Source organism: Lissotriton helveticus, chromosome 5_1, assembly GCF_964261635.1.
Source record: "Lissotriton helveticus chromosome 5_1, aLisHel1.1, whole genome shotgun sequence".
NCBI classification, from domain to species: Eukaryota; Metazoa; Chordata; class Amphibia; order Caudata; family Salamandridae; genus Lissotriton; species Lissotriton helveticus.
Window position 1 is genome coordinate 1,787,363,433 of NC_136065.1, and position 21,676 is coordinate 1,787,385,108.

Below are 21,676 nucleotides of genomic sequence, written 5' to 3' on the forward strand. Positions count from 1 at the left end.
TCAGTTTTCTGCTTTCACGGCTCTTCATGTCCTTCTTTTTCGCATGTCATCAGGATCTGCTTCACTGATGCCAGGGACTCCCGTAAATACTGAATTTAAGGGCATTTAGGTGAGTGCTAGGATAGTAGCCAATGGGCTACTGAGCATTGGGGTTACTACGCCCCACAGATATCCCAGAATTCCTAAGTATGCCATCACAAAGATGGCTACTTCTGAAAAACGTGTTCACCTCACAGTAGCCCGCCTCAGGGGTGGTACTTGCCTGGAGGTGGCACACCTATCGGACTAGCTTGAGGTGCTCTCTGGGTGCATTTACTGATAAATCACACACTGGCATCAGTGTGGGTTGACCAATAGGAGATGTTTGATACCAAACATCCCTATTTTCAATGAAGTCATCAGGTAGCTGGGAACTTGTTTTCACCAGTGTCCAGCACGTTTTAAAATGGTTTACCTGGTCACTTGAACTGTTATGTTAGAGAAATTTGCAAAGCGCAGCGGTTACCCTAGGGTTGTCCTGGCGCTAGCTTCAGTCCTCCAAGTGATACATAATTTTCAACCAGTTTATAAATCAAACAGCCACGTTTTAGGGTCTTCCTAAAAGCCAATAGATCAGGAGCATTCCTCAGATGAAAAAGGAGGTTATTCCAAGCCTTTTCCACACAAGCAGCAAAACTTCTGCCTTCCCACCTAGCTTTTTTTGTAGGTGGTACTATCGCTAGTTTTGCTCCAAGGGAGGGAAGTGATCTTTTGGGCACGTACCAATGAAATTGCTGTTTCAAGTGATCAGGACCTGTACCTTGTAGGGCCCTAAAGACCAAACAAAGGGATTTGAATTGCACCCACTTCTTAACGGGTAACCAGTGAAGTCTTTTGATTTCCCTTGAGATCGGTGCAAATTTCGATGTACCGGTAAGCAGTCCAGCGGCCGCGTTCTGCAAAAGTTGCAGTTTATGCAAACGCTCCTGAATATTCAGGTATAAACTATTGCAATAGTCCAACCTTGACATAGACACTGCTGTAAGCGCTGTAAGCACCATACGCAGGCCATCTTTCAGCAGAAAAGGCAGTATTTTCTTACTTTTTCTGGTAGTGTATGATGTGGCCGAAACTACTGCGTTGACTTGATTGCCCAAATCAAGCCTATCATCTATTAGCACTCCCAGATTTTTATACTTTCCTAGTGGGTTTCGGCAGGGACCCCATAGTATCTGGCCACCAACTTTGGGTCCAAAAGTTGGCATCGTCCCCGAAGAGGATGACCTCCCTTTTGCTTGAATTGAGCTTTAAACAGTTTTGGGACATCCATCTTCCTGCTGCCTCCGTACAATCATGGAACCTCTTTCCTATTAACTTTTCCTGCCCAGGCCGCAGCGACACCACAATTTGCGTGTCATCTGCATACGCAGTAAGGCAAAAGCTAAAGAAATTGATAAGGGGAGCCAACGAAGACATATATACATTAAAAACTGAAGGGCTCAGAGACGACCCCTGCGGAACTCCACAGGGCAGAGAGAAAGGTTTAGAATAAAATTTGCCTAATGGGACTATTTGCAGTCTGTCCGAGAGGAAGGACTTCAGGAGTTTCCATGCTTTATCCTGCACTCCGCAGTCCCGCAGCCAGTCCATCAACAAACCATGATGGACCGTATCAAAGTCCGCGGAAAGGTTGAGCATGATCATAGCAGCCTTCCCTCCCTGGTCCAAAGCTACCCTGATCTCTTCAGTAGATTTTAGGAGTGCAGTTTCCGTGCTGTGCCCTTCTCTGAACCCATATTGAGTAGGATCCAGAACTTTGGCATTGCATAAATAATCACTCAATTGTGCATTCATTCTTTTTTTAAACAAGTTTAGCTGGAAGTGGGTGGCGTGATATCGGTCAGAAACTATTAGGACCCTTAGGGTCCAAACTAGGCTTCTTTATAGTGGCAAAATTGAAGCAGTTTTCCACGATTTGGGGATTTGCCCTTCTGCAAACATTGCATTAAATAAGGAGGTGAGTGACAGAGCAATCGGTTCCGAGGACAATTTTACCACCGCAACCGGACATGGGTCATAAGGGGAGACTGATTTAGCGGACATGAGAAGTTTATGGGTATCGATAATGGATATTGGTACCAACTTGTCAAAAGTAGGCTGGGATCCTAAGGCCAGCTTGTAACCCTCTGTTGATACCCCTGTCATATCAGTTATTGGGCCATAAAAAGTTGCAAAGATAGTCTCCACTTTTACCAGAAAGAACTTGGCAGTTTCCTCACATAATTCCTGACTCCTTTGAATGTTTGCTAGTTGGGGATGCCCCAGGCTAGTTAATGTTTTAAAAAGCTCTTTGGGAGAATTTTTGGCTAAGTTAATTCAGCAAACAAAGAACTCTTGCTTTATCTTGAAAAGTAGCTGTTTATAAATAAAAAGGCTTTGTTTATAACTGTTTCTCTCTGTTATTTTATACTCTTTCCTCCAATTCCGTTTACAGATCAATTTTTGATCCTTGAGTTCCTGTGTGTACCATGGAGCGGAGGGTTGTAACCTTTTAGGGAATAGTATTTTCTTTGGGGCTAGTTTATTACAAACAGACTTCAGCCAGGTTGTATATAAGGATGCGGACTCCTCCACATCTTGGGGCATTTGACCCTCAGTTGACGTAAGCAAATCTGATAGATCTTTACCCCAACTTTATTCCATGTTCTAATTTCCCTCTGTTTCTTAAGAGACCTTCCAGTAACCTGATGGTCTGGAAAGGCCAGCTCAAACGGAACGGCCACGTGATCTGACCAAACTAGGGGCAGCAGGCCTGTAAATGAAAGATATGGGTGGTTGGAAAAAATAACATCCAACGTGTCCCCTGCCACGTGAGTGGGCCTGATTACTTGCTGCCTGAGATCGGCACTGTTCATCAGATCTATAAGGTTCACCGTATCTGGTTCTGTATTGGCCTCCAAATAGAAATTAAAATCTCCCAGTATAGTATAGGAGTCAGCACACCCCTTCTTCCAGCAGATTTCCAATGGACGTTACGAAACGGCTCCTAGGACCCGGTGGTCTGTATAATAGGATACCCTTAAAGGTGTGATGATGGGAAAGAGTGAGGGTAAAGGACAATGCTTCACATTCTGCATTTGAGGCTGTTTAAAAGGCTACTGTGATTGAGCTATGATAAATTACAGCTAGACCCGCCCCTTTCCTATTGGGCCTTTTTACTGTATGGCAGATATACCCGGGGGTATGGCTTTAACTATATCTGGGCCAGAGGCATCATCTGTCCATGCTTCAGTGATGAATGCCAGTTTTGTGTCTCCTCCCTCAATTAGTGTGCACACTCAACACTATGCTTCACCAGGGAACGTGCGATTTACCTCTTTAACTTTTGCTGACCTTTCTTGTTTTCTAGATTCAATTGATCGGTATACAAGATCAGGTAGAGTAGTTTTACAATTGGGGCAGGTCACCGGACTAGATGGAAGCGATGTATTAAGGGTAAGACACATACTCCCCGTAGCTTTATCAATTATATTCAGACCCAGCAGCAAAGCTCTGGAGTATTTTAAAATGGTAGGCTTGCCTGCTCTGTCGGGCAGGGGTGCTGGCGCTGAGCGTGGGACGAGCGCGGACGGGTGCAGACGGGCTTGCATTCGGCGGGCTTGCCTTCAGTGCGCCAGCTGCGTGCGCGCTAGGCTCTCTTGATATACAGTCAGGGTCAAAAAGACAAGACCGCTGACCGTGATTTCCGCCCAAAATGGCGGCCCCACTATGACAATTGCAGTCCCCCGGTATTGGCAATCTTTAAAATACAGTCAGTGCAAAAAGCGATACTGGCGAAACTAAGAAATTGGCATAATCTAAAAATTATGTTAAAAACTCTTAATAAAACAAAAGTCGTTCAATTTCTGGTGCAAATAGCAAAGCAGCAATGTCACTCCCGGCTCAAGCCTCAGTAAGGACTGACCAGCACTGGGGCATATCTGCTCATGCAGGTATGGCCTCCCGCAACATTAAGCACCGTGCCTAAGGGCTGTCAAGCCAGCTGTAGGGGTGACTTACAAATATTACATGCAGTGAAAGGGACATGGCACACAGGGATCTGTGACATGTTGGGTTTCACTTTTGTCTGCACCAAAAACGGCAGGCTGCAATGGCAGTCTTGCATGTGCTTGGTGAGGGGTCCCTTAGGGTGGCACAATTCAAGCTGCAGGCTTAGGGACCATCTTTAGTACCCCAGGCCCTAGGTACCAAGGTACCATTTGGTAGGGACTTACAGAGGGTGCTAAAGGTTTTGCCAATTTGGGAACAACTGTACAGTTTTAGGGAAAGAACACTGCTACTGGGGACCTGGTTAGCAGGAACCCCGTACACTTCAGTCAATGTTTCATTTAATACCAGGCAAAAGGTGTGTGTGTGTGGGGGGGTATTGTACCAAAAGGATAATGTTACTTACCCAGTAAACATCTGTTCTTAGCCTGTACAGCTGTGGATTCACATGCTTTGCATACTCCTGCCATCTAGTTTTGGGTCCGGGTGTTTGCAATTTGTTTTTCTTCGAAGAAGTATTTTCCAGTCACGAGGTAGGTGACTCCTCCTTTCGGTGATAGTGCATCTGGGCATCGACTCAATTGTTAGATTGTTTTCCCGCAGAGGGTGAGAATGGAGTTAGTAAGTAAAGAATAGAGATGTCCATGCGTATGTGTGTAGAATAAGATAGAGAACTGCAACAGTTACAGGTACCCGGGGAGGTAGGTGGGTGCATGTGAATCTACAGCTGTACATGCCAAGTACAGATGTTTGCTGGTTCAGTAACATTATTCGTTTGAGGCATGTGAGCTGTAGATCACATGCTTTGCATAGATTATATAGCAGTATTCTCCCAAAGCGGTGGCTGTTGGAGTTGTCTGAAATAGTGTTTTAAGTACTGCCTTGCCCATATTAGCTTGTTATCTTGCTAATACACCTACACAATAGTGCTTGGTGAATGTGTGTGGTGTAGACCATGTTGCAGCTTTACACATGTCAACTATGGGGATGTTTCCTAAGAAAGCCGTAGTAGCCCCTATTTTATGAGTGGAAACCCACTCTAGGGGGTATCATTAAAGTTCTTTTTGCTTTTGCATAATACGTTTGAATGCATTTAATAATCCACCTGGCAATACCTGACTTGGATATGGGACTGCCCTGTGTGGTGGTGCAAAAGCAACAAAAAGTTGTTTGGTTTTACAAAATGATGTTGTCCATTCAATGTAATATATAAGTGTTCTTCTGACATCTGAGGTGTGTAGAGCTAGTTCTGCCACAGAATCAGGCGGAGGAAAGAATACTGGTAAATCAACCGACTGATTGATATGAAAGGCAGAAACTACCGTAGGTAGAAACTTGGGATTAGTACGAAGAACCACTTCATCTCTGTAAAGTTGGAAAAAAGGTTCTTCTATGGTTGGTACGTGTAGGCTCTTGTAATAGGCTTTCTGGCCTCTCTGATGATGTTCATACAGTCTGGGGATTTGGGATCTGGGTGGGAGATTTAGATAACCAAACTATATGATTTCAGGAGCCAGATCGTGAGGTTCAGTTGTTTGGGATCTGGGTGTCTGATTTCTCCATTGCTCTGTGTGAGGAGACTGGATGTGAGGTGTAGCTTTTGATGTGGAACTAGGGACAGCTCCAACAGGGTTGTGAACCACAGTTGACGGGCCAATGTAGAAGCTGCTAGGATCAGTGTGAGGGATGTTTGTCTGAGTTTCCGAACCACTAATAGAATGAGTGTGAGAGGAGAAAAAGCATAGGCAAATATCCCTGACCAGTTCATCCATAGTGCATTGCCTTTGGAAAGCGGGTGCGGGTACCTGGAGGTGAAGTTTGGGCATTTTGCGTTTTGGTGTGTGGCAAAAAGATCTACTGAGGGACTCCCCAACTTTGAAAGTATGGGAGGAGAACTTGTGGGTGAAGTTCCCATTCATGTATTTGCTGTCTCTGTCTGCTGAGAAGGTCGGCAATCTGATTGTTCCACCCTGGGAGGTGTTCCGCTAGGAGATAGATTTTGTGGTGAATGGCCCACCTCCAAATGTCTTGGGCCAAGTGAGACAGTTGGAGAGAGTGAGTCCCCCCCCATTTCTGTATGCAATACATAGCTGTTATGTTGTCGGTATGAACTAGGACAGCTTTGCAGACCAGGAGAGTCTGAAATGCTTTGAGTGCTAGAAACACTGCCAACAGCTCTAGATGGTTTATGTGGAGAGTTTTTTGCAGTTGACGCCATATGCATTGCACTGTGTGGTGTTGGAGATGAGCCCCCCAACCAGTGAGGGACGCGTCTGCTTTTAGCATTGTCTGTGGAACTGGGTCTATGAAGGGCGTCCTTTTGATAAATTTTGTGTGTTCCAACTCTGCAGAGAGTGAGGAGTACGGCTGCTTACCAACACTAGATCGGTTAACAGACCCTGCGATTGGTTCCACTGACTTGCTAAACATTCCTGTAGGGGACGCATGTGAAGCCTGGTATGGGAAACTATCATGATGCAAGATGCCAGTATTCCCAGTAGTTGCATATACATTTGAGCTGGAAGCAAGTGATTGGACTGAAACTGGAGAACTAGAGCCTGAATGTTGCGAATTCTGGCTGCATTGGGAAAGGCCAGGGCCTTTTGAGTATGTAAAGTGGCTCCTAGGTAATTTTGAGCGATGGAAGGTTGGAGATGCTATTTCAACACATTGACTGTGAACCCCAGTTGGAGCAGTAACTGTAGCATCCTGTGAGTATGTTGGAGACACTTTGGACATGTACTGGTTTTGATAAGCCAGTCGTCCAAGTAGGGAAAGACTTGAATGTGTTGTCTTCTAAGATGAACAGCGACTACTGCCAGACACTTTGTAAAGACTCTGGGAGCAGTAGTGACTCCGAAGGGGAGTACCTTGAACTGGTAATGTTGGCCTGCTATTACAAATCTGAGAAATGTGCGATGAGCGGGAAGTATTGGCATATGGAAGTAGGCGTCCTTTGAGTCTAGAGTAGGCAGAAAGTCGCCATGTTTCAGAAGTGGGAGCACCTGTTGAAGTGTTACCATGTGAAAATGGTATGACTGTATGTAAAGATTTAATTCTCCGAGGTCCAAAATTGGCCTGAGAGAACCGTCTTTTTTGGGTATGAGAAAATAAAAGGAGTATACGTCCGACCTGTGGTATTGTAGTGGTACGGGTCTATTACCCCACTTAAAAGGAGAGACTGAACCTCTTGTTTGAGGAGGTGTAAGTGATCCAGTGACAGTCTGTGTGAACTTGGAGGAATGTTTGGAGGATTGTTGGTAAACTCCGGGCAATAACAATAACGAATAATTTCCAGTACCCATTTGTCTGTAGTTATGGACTGCCAGACCGGTAGGAAATAAGAAGGATGCCCCCAACAGGTGTTAAATGGTTGAGGGGAGTGTAGGGAAGTCACTGTTCGGTATTGGAGAGGGAGGCACGTGGGTTGGAAACCCTTAGAGGGAGAGAATTGATTGTTGCCTTTATAGGTGGGGTAGAGGCAGTGTCTGAGGAGGTATTGTTGGACCCTCCGCGACAGAAGGAGCGCCGAAAGGAACCACGTCCTGGTGTTAATTGAAGGGCTCCCATAGATTTGGCTAACTCTGTGTCTTTCTTCATTTTTTCTAATGATGAATCTACCACAGGGCCAAAGAGTTGTTTCTTATCAAATGGTGTGTTCAGGATAGAAGTTTGAACCTCTGGTTTAAAACCTGAAATGCGTAACCAGGCATGCCTTCTTAAAAGAACGCTGGTGTTGACATCACTGGCCGCAGTGTCCACAGCATCTAGGGTGCACCCAATTGAATTATTGGATATGAGCTGTCCCTCCCGCACTAGGTCTTGCACCTTGGATTTGTGCTCATCAGGAAGAAATTGGAGCAACTGCTCCATTTTATCCCAATGCGCCCTGTCGTACCCAGATAAAAGTGCATGGGTATTGGAGATGCACCAAAAGTTTGCAACCTGAGAGGCTACTCTTTTAACCAATGCGTCTAGCAACTTAGATTTTTTATCTGGGGTGGAGCATCTTCTGTGGTTTGGGAATTGGCCCTTTTGCATGCGTTGTAAACTACCAATTAATCCAATGGTAACTGCCCACTTGTGTATGCTAGATCTGACGGTGCCGGCTTATATTTCTTGTCTACCCTAGCGGTGAGAATACGTGCCCTGACGGGAACATTAAAATGTCATCCACCTGTCTGATCATACCTTTAAGCATGAGGAGTGTGTGCGTTTTGAAAAGAAAATCCTCTTCTAGAGATTCCTTATGGAACTGAACCCCATGGTAGTTAGCAGTTCTACCCAACAGTTCTATGTATCCTACACTGTCCTCCGGTGGAAAAGGCTTGGCAGAGTACAGATCAGGATCATTCCCTGAGGGCGAATTGGTGTTGTAATCTGCCCATGGGTCTGTAGGTTTTGGGTCATTGTCCCCAGCCCCATTCCTATCCCCATCATCCTGATTATCAGATGTATGTGGTGCTGTTCTCAGGTGAAAATAGTAAGGGTTGAAACTGAAGACGAGAGATTGGAAGAGGAGGAGAAGGGTTAGTATCCACATTTTTCCTTTTTAAAGAAATGTGGTAGGACTCTTCAGTCTCAGGTTTGTGTTTTGTTGTCACCTTGGTGGCAATATGTCCAGTTGTTGGATGAATATAGAGCTCCCGTTGTGTCGGATCCGGTTTGGAGAGATGAACATCGAAATGGTGCTCTTTTGGTGGAATCACCACATCCGTTTGTTTTGGTGCCGAAGGCTTCGGTGCCGGTGTTTTGGGTGCCGGGGTTTTGGATGCCGAGGATTTCAGATCCAAAGGAGTTTTCATTGTGGAAGTGGGTGGGGCGTAGCCTGACTTTGACTTCGATCCCAAAGGATTCGTCTCAGTGCCCCATTTCAAATGGCTGTTTTCGGAGCCGGAACGCTTTGGTGTATGTTTCGGTGCAGAGCCGGAAGGTGGGGTGTCGGAAACATGTTCTCGTGCTGACCATGGCCCGGAGGCGGGGGTTGGACCAGAGCCTTCTTCTTGGGCTGAGGTGGACTTTGGGGCAAGGGAGGATCTGTAATCACGGTATGCTGCCCTTGCAGGATGTCTTCGTCGGAGCCGTAGTCAGAGATAGAAATCGTGTTGTGTTCTTCCTCGGCTCCCAGGGTGTCTCTGGTCTTTTGTTCCAAATCTTCTCTAAAGAGGTGCGGAATGGAACCGGAGTGTTGGCTCTGCATGTGGCGACATCGAGCCAGTCAGTCGCAAAGCATTTTCTTTGATCAGATAGCCTTCCAAGTGTTAAGGCCCTGTTCTATGTGCTCCGGATACAAGCACAGGTTGCACACTTTGTGTGAGTCAGTGCATAAAAACTTCTCGTGGCACCGAGGGTAGAATTTAAATGGAGTCTGTTCAATCTACTGCAAGCCGGCCCGATTTTTCAAGGAAATGGAATTACGCGATCGAAAACAATACCGTCGAGGGTGAGTGTATTGCGCACCGAGGGGAACCGGAGAAACTGTGTTGAACCGAAGCACAGCAATTCACGTCCAAAACTGATGGCAGAAAAAACCAATCTAACAATGGAGTCGATGCCCATGCGCACTATTACCAAAAGGAGGAGTCACCTACCTCGTGACTGGAAAAGACTACTTCGAAGAAAAACAAATTGCAAACATCCAGACCCAACACTAGATGGCAGGAGTATGCAACGCATGTGATCTACAGCTCACATGCCTCAAACACCTACTTTCCTACACTGAAATGTTCTTCAACATCAGCACTGCTGCAATTTAAGACAACACCTTAACGATGCTTCCCATGGACGAGCTAAAAGGAAAATCAACCAATCCGGAAGGCCTGGGTAGCAAGAGACAAGGAAACAAAGAAGCTCTGAGGTGTCCCATAAACCACAGACCAGGAATACAATGCAGTGTTAGAGCTTTCAGGGGTGAGAAAACCAGGAAGATATGTGTGTACAAGATTACATCAGAGACTACGTCAGTACTGTTAAAGAAATTAGTGAATGGATCTAGTTAGTCAGATGAATACGCACAGGATCAAGGAAAGATGAGGTTGACTGATTGCAAGTCACTGATTTATCACAGGGAGCACCGCATTTTGCTAGTGCTACATTTCTTAATACCATACAAGATGAAGTGATGCACTGGCACCAAATTCTGTAAATCTCAGCACTTGACTGTATCACAAGGAGGGAAAAGATGAGACCTGGCAGACCTAATCCAACGCACGGCTTCCAGATCAAAGTAGTAGCACTTTTCACACCTTCTCGCAAGTTATGATGAACACATGGAAATTACTAGAGGAAAACTATGGCTACCCACCTTCCTTGATCTGTCGGCTCACAAACTCTACCTCAGGGAGGGTGTGGATACTCGCCAGATCAGCATTACTCCGCTGGCAAATCTTGCGGGCTTCCTGCCAGCTCTTGTTCTCGATATTCAAGCGATAGCAGTTGGACTGGAACCCCTGCCAGCCAGGCTCACAGGTGACCTTCACATCAGACCAGGAGTCTGCAAACAAGAAGAGAGGTCTGTTTTTTACATAGAATTGTGTTCCGGTATTTATATATTTTATTATAATCAGTGAAAAAAGGTGAAAGAGCAAATAAATAATCTGATAGCTTGAGGTGGACAATTTGCTTTTTCGATGCTCATCTCCTCTGAATGGAAAATGTCAAACACCGCTAGCAAAAATGTAAGAAGCTCCCAAGAGGTGAGATTTACACACAATTGCATCACAGAGTGATGGTGTGAAGACTTTTCTTGTTTGTAGGAAAATATCTATTTTTGACATGGTCACCCCACTGTTTGACTGGTATCTGATGCAATTTTGACAGAAAGGGCACTGGGTTCCTGTTATCCAGGTCCCCAGTGCTAGATCTCTTTCTCTAAACTGTACAACTGTTTCCCCAAAAGGCAATACCTTTAGCACCCCCTGTAAGTCCCTAGTAAATGATACCCCTGGTACCTGGGGCAAGGAGACTAAAAAGAGTCCCCAAGTCCTGCACCATGTACTGTGTCACCCTAAGGGACACCTCAGCACCTACATGCAGACTGCCATTGCAGACTGTGTGCCATAGTGCAGAGAAAACTGAAGAAATTACATGGCAACCCTCTTGTGTGCCATGCCTGCAGATACTGCATGCAGTATAGTAAATAACCCTTATTTCAGGCCTTATAACCCTAAGGCAGAGTGCACTATACTACATGTGTGAACATATCTGCATGAGCAGATATGCCCCTGTAATGTCTAAGTCGATTCTGAGACATTACAAGTGTACAGGGAAGCCAGTTGGAGTACATGTGCTGGACACCTATTTTCACAAGATCAACAGCTACATAATGGCTTTACTGAAACCAAAGATGTTTGGTATCAATCATCTCATAATAATTAGCCCACACTGGTGCCAGTGATGGATTTATTAATACAAGCACCCAGAGGGTAACTTAGAGATGCCTCTGAAAACCTACCGAATACTAGTACACTGGCTGACTGGTGTAGACTAGCCTGCCACCACAGACAGGTTTATGACCCCTGCAGGTGAGAGCCCTGACTCTCTGAGAGCAGAAACAATGCCTGCTCCGGCCAGAGGTGTTGTCAACTCCTCCAAGCAGGATGCTAAGTGATCAGCATATCAAGGCAGGGGGCTTCAAAGGCTTCTGCTACCTTTGATATGCGACCCAAGGCTTCCCCAGACATGAGAAATGCAACCCCCTGCCCTGGGCCCATTTGGCAACAGGACAGGTGGGGAAATTGGCTAGTTGGGATGCGTGGTCCCCTTTCAGGCTGGTGCCATCCCTAAGGTGGGCTACCTAACGAGGACATCACGTTTAAAGTTCCACCATCTTAATTTTTGCAGAATTAGGGTCTCTGGGTCAGGATTATGCCCACTCCCACCACAAATGGCCATTTACAGAGTGTAGACACCCTCACGGTAAGTAGCCCATAGACTACTACCTGTAACTCCCTGTAACACCCCATAATTGAGTATTTAGGTGGCACCTCTGACCCCAGGAACTTTGATTCGCCAGATCAAGAAGAGAAGGACACCTAGAGCCACAAAAAAAAGTGAGAACTAAAGACTGCTGTGGACTTTTGGCGACAAGCCTTGCCTGTAGTATTAAGTCTTGACAATCGCGACTTGTCCTGCAGCTGACCAGCTTCCAAGAACTTCAGGAAAATAACAACCTTCGCAAATTGCCAAGAAACCTCCCCTAGAGTAAAGTAGCTACTCCCCTGCAGGCCTCAGGCACAAAAATGCAAAGACCGGTCTACGGAAATGCAGCCCCCCGGCCAGCCCGATGCAGCAGCTTCCCAGGAAGAGAGCCCTGTGCTCCTGAAGGTCAGATTAAGTGAGAGGACACCAGGACCAAGCACAGCTGGAAAGGACCAATACCCAGGGTACCAGACACCACGCTGCAAGCAGAGACCGTGAGAGTCCAGTTGGAACGCCATGATTCCAAGACAAAGCAGCCGTCGAGGGAAGTCAGCAGCGAAGAGACCTACTTCCAGTGTGGCCCAGCTGTCCTGATTCTGCAGCCTCAAATGGTGAGACCAGCAAGGTTCCCAGGGGCACAGAGCCCAGCCAACTCTTCTACTCTGCACAGAGTGCCCCAACCTGGGTACCAGTAAACCGACTGTGCTCCCTGGTTCCGAGAACCCTTGTGACCCAAGCCACCCGTTGGGAGCTCCCGGACTTGTCCTGAAGTCCCACCCCCCCGCAGCCTGCTTCTAAGTGGCCCCCCTTCTTTCTACCGGCATAGCGTGCACAGCTCCCAACCTTTCCAGCACCTCTGCAACCGGTCGCCCCAGGACAGGTGGTGCTTTAGACGTTGCCCCCGCGACCCTATGTTCCGAAGGAGAACCCCAGAAACCGAACGCAAATAACTGTATGCTATACAAGCCTTTTCTTCCATAGAAAAGCATTGTGTGCAAAGGCGCATTTAAGTCTACTAAAATAGATATTTAAAAAAGTACTTACTTGATAACAAAGTTCTTGGTATCAAAATGTATACAAAAATATGACTTTTTTCTAAATTGGTCTCGGATTTATTCTTTATTGTGTGTCTCATTTATGGCCTCTGAGTGTGTGTCAACAAAAGCTTAGCACTACCCTCTGATAAGCCTAACTGCTTGCCCACACTACCATAAAAGAGAACATTTGGGTTATCATTTGTGCCTCTGTAAACCAACGGGGGTTTGCCTGGACTCTTTACACAGTGTATCTCTTTTTGGTCCACAATATAAAGGACTAGCAACATTATCATCCTGGCAAGTATGCGCTTTTCCCTGGGATGTTGAGTTTTACTACATCTCAGGGTCCTCAATACCAATATAATCCAATAGTTTTACAATGTCACCCCTTTAGGCACTCAAATCTCCAGAAGTAGCAAAGGTGTGCAGACGCTGCTCACTCTAGAAGGTGGCACAGGTTAGAAATGCAGGTTCCAGGTGACTCAGTAAATAACTCTCAATAAACTGGATGAGCAGGCAGTGATTAATTGGGCAAAAAACAAGGTACTTTAATTTATAATTCATCAAAACTAGGAGTTCTGAATGCAAGATTGTGCTAGAACCTTCTGGAGCAGAGATATGACCACAAATGATTGTCCAACATTTCTGCACCAGGCACATCATTTTCTTTAGCATTGGTCAAATTACCAATGTTATTCTAGGTGGGCTTAGACAGTATCGGAAGACTTGACTTAAGTACTCTTCTGCTTGCTACTAAGTTTATTAACACAATCTCAGTCCAAAAGTCAGAAATACCATGCAAAGAGAATACAAAGTGGCAACATTACTATGATAGGTGGTAAGCTGTGAGTTTTAATGGTCTCTCGGTTCAACACTGGACAAAGCAGTGGGCTAAAGCCCCATTAGCTGAGATTCCAGTTTTAAAGTAGTAAAAAACAATGGTAGACTTTTTGGGTGACAGCAATCTTGGTGTTATTTTAATGGAAAGTGGGGATCCAGTAACTGACGTCTAGTTTGGACACTCTCCTACTGATTTTAGGAAACAATTGAAAAGCCGCCTGATCCCTCAGCAGCAGGCAAACAAGCCTTAGTACGCTGTGTGGTATTACCAAAGTTTAAAGGCATGGATCTCAAAAATGGTCGGTAATTTCATGCTTTTCACTTGGTAGGGATACCCACCAGAGGTAGTGAGACAAAATATCGAGATTAAAATATCGATATACATTAATATCGAAGTTTTAATATCGATGGTACAGAATATCGATGTGTAAAATATCGACAGACAGAATATCGTTTTTTAAGGTATGTATGTTAATAATATCGAAATTTACTAATATCGAAATTTTGTTTAGTGTTATGTATTTTATTATGTTGTTTATATGTTTGTTAAACATGTTTTGTAATGTATGTTTGAAAATTTGTAAATTTGTTTACATTTTGCGTTTTAGTATCAGAGCGGGTTGTGGGTTTATAGGGGAATAGGGTGGGAAGTAATTTAATAATAATTAATTAATTAATATATGTTTGTAAATATTTTTAATTAATAATTAATTGTTAATTAATATTAATTAGTTAATTAATTAATATAATTTTTTACATATTTTTTTATTAATAATTAATTGGTAATTAATTAATATGAATTAGTTAGTTACATTAATTAGAGTAATTTTTTTATATATATAATTTTTTGTTATTGTTAATTAATTAATTGGGGAAAAATAATATTAATTAGTAAATTAAATTAATTACAGCTAATGTGCTAATATATTTACTTTATTGTTATTGTTAATTAATTGGTAATTAAATAATATGAATTATGTAATTAAATTATTTAGAGTTAATGTGCTAATATATTTAATTTTTTGTTAGGGTTCAGGGTCAGTTTTCAGTTTTTGGGTAAAAGGGTATTTTTAGTGTTCAGGGGCCAGTTTTCAGTTTTTGGGTAAAGGGGTATTTTTAGTGTTCAGGGTCAGTTTTCAGTTTTTGGGTAAAGGGGTATTTTGAGGGTTCAGGGTCAGTTTTCTGTTTTTGGGAAAAGGGGTATTTTTAGGGTTCAGGGTCAGTTTTGGGTTTTTGGGTAAATGGTATTTTTAGGGTTCAGGGGCAGTTTTCAGTTTTTGGGTAAAGGGGTATTTTTAGGGTTCAGGGTCAGTTTTGGGTTTTTGGTATTTTTAGGGTTCAGGGTCAGTTTTCAGTTTTTGGGAAAAGGGGTATTTTTAGGGTTCAGGGTCAGTTTTGGGTTTTTGGGTAAATGGGTATTTTTAGGGTTCAGGGTCAGTTTTTGGGTAAAGGTAAATTTTTAGGGTTCAGGGTCAGTTTTGGGTTTTTGGGTAAAGGGGTATTTTTAGGGTTCAGGGTCAGTTTTGGGTAAAAGGGTATTTTTAGGGTTCAGGGTCAGTTTTGGGTTTTTGGGTAAAGGGGTATTTTTAGGGTTCAGGGTCAGTTTTGGGTTTTTGGGGTACAGGGGTATTTTTAGGGTTCAGGGTCAGTTTTGGGTTTTTGGGGTACAGCGGTACAGGGTAAAAATAAAATAAAATTAAATTTAAATTAAATCAATTAAATGAAATTAAAAAAATTAAATTACATTAAATTATATTAAATTAAATTATATCATTTTCAATTTTTTTAAATTAAAAAAAGTAATATATACTTACGAATACTTACGTTGTAATGGTATGCGTTGTAAATACATGCGTTTTAATAGTTTTTGCGTTAATTTATATGTAGAGTTTTTAATTTATTTTAAATGTATATGTATTAGTTTTAATTTTTTAATTATGTTTTAATGTTTTTATTTAATATTTGTAAATTTATATGTATTTTTAAATTATTTTTACATTATTATTAATATATTTTAAAAAACGATATTTTTATTTTCGATATTTTTGTACTACGATATTAATTTTTCGATATTTTTGTACTTACCTTTATGAAGATAGGACTCCGATATTTTTGATTTCGATATTTTTGTGTCGATATTTTTGTATGTAGATATTCTGTCTGTCGATATTATGTCATAGATTCCCACCAGACTGTTGACACAAACCAGAATCCAGGGTTTCGCAACTTGGAAGTATACGTTAGAATATGGATCAACTGCAATGTAAAATAGTGATATCTTCTTTAGAATAGTAAGGCTAGAGAGGTAGCTATAATCAACGGGAACAAACCCCACACTGGGGGTGTGAAGGCTCAGCCTTCAAATCTCTATGGGGCCGGAAAATGCAGATGAGTTTTCTGGGGGTTTGGAGTGCACTGGTGATGCTGCAGGCCAACCAGTGATGATACACAAAAGCATCCCTGCTGCTCCATGACCCAGGATATGCTTGTCTATGGTCTCGATCTTGCTTCCAGAAGGCTGTGCTACAGAACTCTCATGATTCTTGGGTGGTCTTGGTTCCAAGAAGCATATTTAAAGCAGATCAATCAGTCAACTGGTCTGATCTTCCAGGAGTAAAAGCAACTGTTCTCCTCACAGGGTAATCCTGCTTCTCATCCAGAAGGGGCTCCAGGAATTCAGTTCTGTCATGATCCTCAGGAGTAAGATAACAACTGAGAAGAGACCAGTCTGGCAATTCATCTGTGCTTTGCTAATGCACAGCATTCTCAATGTCTAAATGATGTGCAAGTTACTGTCTTATATATCTACAATTTGAGGCAGGAGAATTGCCACAAATCATTTATGGCCCAATGCCAAAGTTGTGGTTAGAACCCATATTTCATGTTGTCAGGTTCAGTAACTAGGCCATCTGTTCTCAAGAATGGTTACTGGGAGGTTGACCCATCAAGGGCACCATGAAAGAGGGAGTGGTTTCAATGTAATGCAGGAGATACTCGTGAAGCTGCAATGAAAGGTCCCACATGCTTCCTTGCTGAAAATATGGAAGATGCTGCGTTCACAAACAGCTCTAGGGATCACTCTGCACAGGGGGTCAGCCTCAGGCTACCCAGACTTCGCAACAGCCTTCACTCAATTGGAGACATTTCAGGCTGTCAGCTGCTTAATGACAACAGAAGTACTCTTCTACGAACATCCTCATCAGTAATCTGCGTACATGCCCACAGCTGCTGAGAAATCATGGCATACTTTTGTAACAGCAAAAAAACTCTACCCATGCTGTCCAGTGATCCTCAATTTCTTCCTGTTTGTATAATGCAGAACGTGCTTCAAGATTCCAGTGGTTTTTTTCTCCTTCTGCACTCTCTACTACTGTTCTTGGTGGCATAAATGTATTAGTGTAACTATAACAGGATATATATTCCTACCGGCTAGGTAAGGCTTAGATGTGTTGCTCCAGTGTGCCCCTGTCTGTAAACAATGGAATCCTAAATGAATTAGCTGCACTATCCCACCAAAAAGCTGTGTCAACATCTTTTGTTTTGCTTTGAGTATTATTTTTATATTGTATAACTGAATTGTCATGATAGATTTTAACTTATACATGCACATGAATTGCATTTGGACAAAATGAATATACAAAGTAATGTGATGTACTACTTTGTCACCTTAACTGTGGATATACAGAGGTGAACTAGATTTAATTGTGTTCCTTCTATTTATGGAATAGCATGTTTTTAAGACGAAATTAAAATTGTATTGTGTTTTCAATATTGTGTAGAATGAAATAACAAATTTGCAAGAATTTATTTCAATAAAGAAAGAGTTATTTTTACATTACTGGCAAGGTAATTCATTTAGGATTCCACTGTTTACAGACTCAGGCACACTGGAGAGAATGAGTACGTATTAATGAGGATAAGTGAATTAAATAAGAATCCCAAAAGGAACAGCCTATTGATACCCGTCTTAACCCAGTTCCCTTTGTTGTTTTTGAAGGGTCTCTCTCTTTTTGATGTAGATGTGATGTTTCCTGACACCCAAGATATGAAATTTACAAACCAGCATGCTGAGCTAAAATCATTTGACTCAAAGAACATCTACTAATTCTCATGCTTTCAGCTCTGGCTTGCAATTTTGGTGAGAATTTAGTCACGTGATCAATACTAGAACGGTGTGCATTGGGTCATGTCTTTTCTCAAGGAGCTTAGCTCCATTGCTGATTTATGGGAGAATCCCCTTTACAGTAATTTATACGATTCACAAACTATTACATTTGTAATAAACTTTTTATTGACTCCAAAGTAAAATGTGAGGAAACGTCCTTAAAAACAAACCTCCTAAACCGAACTGGGCTAGAGAGATCGCTCTATATGAACTTAGTAGAAGGCATATTTAACATTGCTACCTTTGACTGCAACGTTCACAGAAGTAAGGTTATTTGGATCTTGGAGTTGGGGTTTGAATAATTTCTTTCTTCTAGGATGTGACCACTTTTGCATCATAACAGGTACCGTGACATTCAAATTGAGTTTATTTGGATTTCTTGTATTTTGGTATGTATAGATGAGCATGCCCTTTCATTTGTCTATTTACAGTTTGAAGTTGGCAACCTTGTTTTTTTATCTCATATTCCCCCACCCCAGTTGCCTTGGAGTTGCACGAGCAATGATAAGGAATTCCTTAGTAATTAACCACCTGTTATGGCAGGTGTACCTCAAATGTTAGGATAGCCGGTAGGGCCACATAATTAGGGTGAAGTATCTGGGTTGGTGTGCGCCCAGGCATTGCTTTTTGCACTGGATAGCAGGATTTTAATTTCACCCACTGAGTACCAGATCATTCCAATTTGGATACACTGTGTGCCTGCAAATGTAAAATCCTCAATCAGTGAGCTTCCAGGGTCAGGTTACTTAACATATGCAGAGTTGTTCCCTACCAGAACAGGTAAGGTTGTTTCAATACATTCATATTGTCAAATGAGTGTACACTGAGTCCAGCTATTGCATGCATGAAGAGTACATTTTGAGAAGAAAAAGAGTTGGAAAAGCAAGAACTACAAAAGAAAAAGAGCAATGGGTACATGACAGAGCATGGCCACTATTTCCCAGGTGCACACTTGCAAAACGCTGCATTCTAATTAGTCGGAGTGCAACCACAACTCTTTGGTAAGCTGAATCAATAACACTTCCTATCTCACTCTTGGTCGCATACAGTTTTTTCCTCCACCCCAACAGCATTCAACGGTGCTCACCGGTGGAAAATGGGTCAGTGGCAGTTTTGGGCTTCTTCTTGCAAACATATGGCAGCGCTGTGGCACAGTCCCGATTCTGCCAGGCACCAGATGACTCGGTCCGGATTACTGCACAGTTCTCCTCATTGGAATTGCTAGGTTGATCTGAAAAAGGAGATGGGAGCAGGAGTGGGAAGAGGAGACAGGTACAGGAATCCAAAAGTTAGAACCAAAATAGCTACATTTCAGAGTATCACACCAGAAATGACGGGTTTGTGGTAAATTGCTGTACTGGACATTCCAAGAGTAGCCCCAGACAGAAAAAGTTAGGCCAAAGACTACCACCAGGGCTGGGTATGAAGAGCAAGAGATGACAAAGGCAGATGGCTATTTTAGAAAAATAATCACTTGTTATGGATTAAATGCGGTTTTCCTTTTCTGCCTTGGCATACTGAAATCTGCAAGACGTGTTTATCTAATCCATAAGGCACTGCTGAGGGTGTGCAGAATGCACGTTTAAAATCATCTTTCACCCTAGTAAGGGCATGTTTTCAAATATCTATTCAGACTCCGGTCTGCAACATCAACGTCAGAATCAATTGTAAAGTCACCACTGGACCACCAATAGGGGAGCATTACCACGACAATGACTGTCTGGGTGCTATATAAATGCCCAATAGCAATACCATGACTTTCGAACGGTGGACCGTGGATCTGGATTCATTTTGCTATGATATTGTATTTCTGTTCACCAAGTACTTCTTGTTTGTACACTCTTATTTCCAATGAACAAAAAACAAGCCTATATTCTAGTCCTAGGCGCTAGGGCAGGGAGCCGTGAGAAATGCTGGCTCATGCAGGACCCTTCTTGGAGGGGTGAGGCATGACTGATTTGAACAAGATCAGCGAGCAGTTGGCTAGAAGTTAAGTTCTGTCATTGTCTTTCCATCCGCCAGCTATGAACTCAAACTATCGTCACCTTCTCCCATCACCATATGATATGTATTTGGAATAGAGGATTCTCTTGTCTGACTCAATACTGAAGGAACCACTGAGGTCAATTCTGAATTTACAAGGGCCTTTTGGTTCAACTCTGGGTGCAGTACTGAAACTATACCAACAGCTGTTTTGGACGATTGGAGTTTGTGTGCAGACAGCGGCGATATGCCTGCTGCATTGATTGTTTTGGGTCTTTCATTCAGCACATCCTACAAAGTCATTTGACATTGTTGGCATGGTGTTTGAATGGTTTTATAGTTTTCTGACAAACAGGTGGTATCAGGTCACCCTGGATCAGGCCGTTTCTGTTACTAAAAATCTGATGAATGGTGGTTCCATAGGAATCTTTATTTTCTCTACTTCTATTTTACTTGTGTATAGTTTCACTGGCATGCTTAGTTGCTTGGCTTAGATTTCTTTATCAATACAGATGATATACAGTTCATCTTCAACATCGATGGAGGCTTGCATTTTGATGGTAATCCCGATATTAGGTCAGTGTACTTTTGGGGGAGACCTTCTCAGTTCAAGGAGCAAAGTTTTGAAATAAGCTCCCTTTTTTCTTACGAAGCAAACAGTCTTTATTAAGGTGTAGAAGAAATTTGAAAACGTCACTGTTTCCCTCTTGATAGCGGAGTTGTTCTGACAAACAGTCTTCATTTGCTTTTTTGGTCTCTATCAAAAGAATTATTTGCATTTCAGAAAATCATAAACAGGTTTATCAGCGTACAAAACAGTACAATAAGAACATTTTCTTACTCCTTTTTATCTTCTGTTTTCTAACGTGGTGCTTCACTTAATGTAGCAGTGGTCTAACAGCCCACACAAAAATCACTTTGTGACTTTATTTCATGAGCAATATGTAGAATTCAATGAAATTTTGATTCCCGCAGCTCAACGATAACATTCAAATCATCTCTTTTCTGTTTCTGGTTGTTGGAAAACCACAGATTTCCTTCTTAACAGCTCTTTAATAAGGATGAGATAGACGTGAGTGGTCAGAACGGATGGTAGTCTGCAGCAACCTCATTCCCGTTGTATGAAGCAACAGCAGAGTACAGTTTGTTCGAATCGTTCACGCATAAAATTTCAAGGAAAGATATTTGGCCTATATCAAATTCTCTCTGATGAACGTTGTTCCAAAAATGCAATAGGACTTAAAACATCAATGTACAAATAAAACTATACCTACGTGAATGAATGGAAAAATCTCATGAAATAAAGGATTCTTGTATATAAACTTGGATTGGTAGAATTACGCATATTTAAATCACTACACAAATCTGGTTAATTCATTAAGCCCAGCTACAAGGCTGAACGTACAAGGTGTGTGCCAAATGACACACCCTATTCCCAGTGTGCGTTTTCCGAATTTTTGGCTGATGCTACAAAGCTGAAGGCAGTTTTATATGGCTGCATTTAGGGATCTCGGGTTTCATTATTTGATGGTGATCATTAGAGTGCTAAATGTGACTTCTCAACAAACTAAAATATAAACATTTGTTTGGTTAAACACATAAAGTTAAATAATAACAATAATAATAAACAAACTTGAGCAATCTAATCTGCACTGTAATATTATGACAAAAAATGTTGTTTTTATGTTGAGGAAATCGAAAGGTT

The 21,676-nt window shown here is 42.5% G+C and overlaps 1 protein-coding gene across 1 annotated transcript in view; it reads right to left on the reverse strand.

Annotated features, from left to right (window-relative positions):
• Nucleotides 1-21,676, reverse strand: part of MRC2 (mannose receptor C-type 2) — a 545,797-nt gene that overhangs the window by 288,477 nt on the left and 235,644 nt on the right. Inside the window, 2 exon segments of the mRNA XM_078645096.1 lie at nucleotides 10,331-10,519; nucleotides 19,076-19,219. Of these exon segments, the coding sequence (XP_078501222.1) occupies nucleotides 10,331-10,519; nucleotides 19,076-19,219 (333 nt within the window).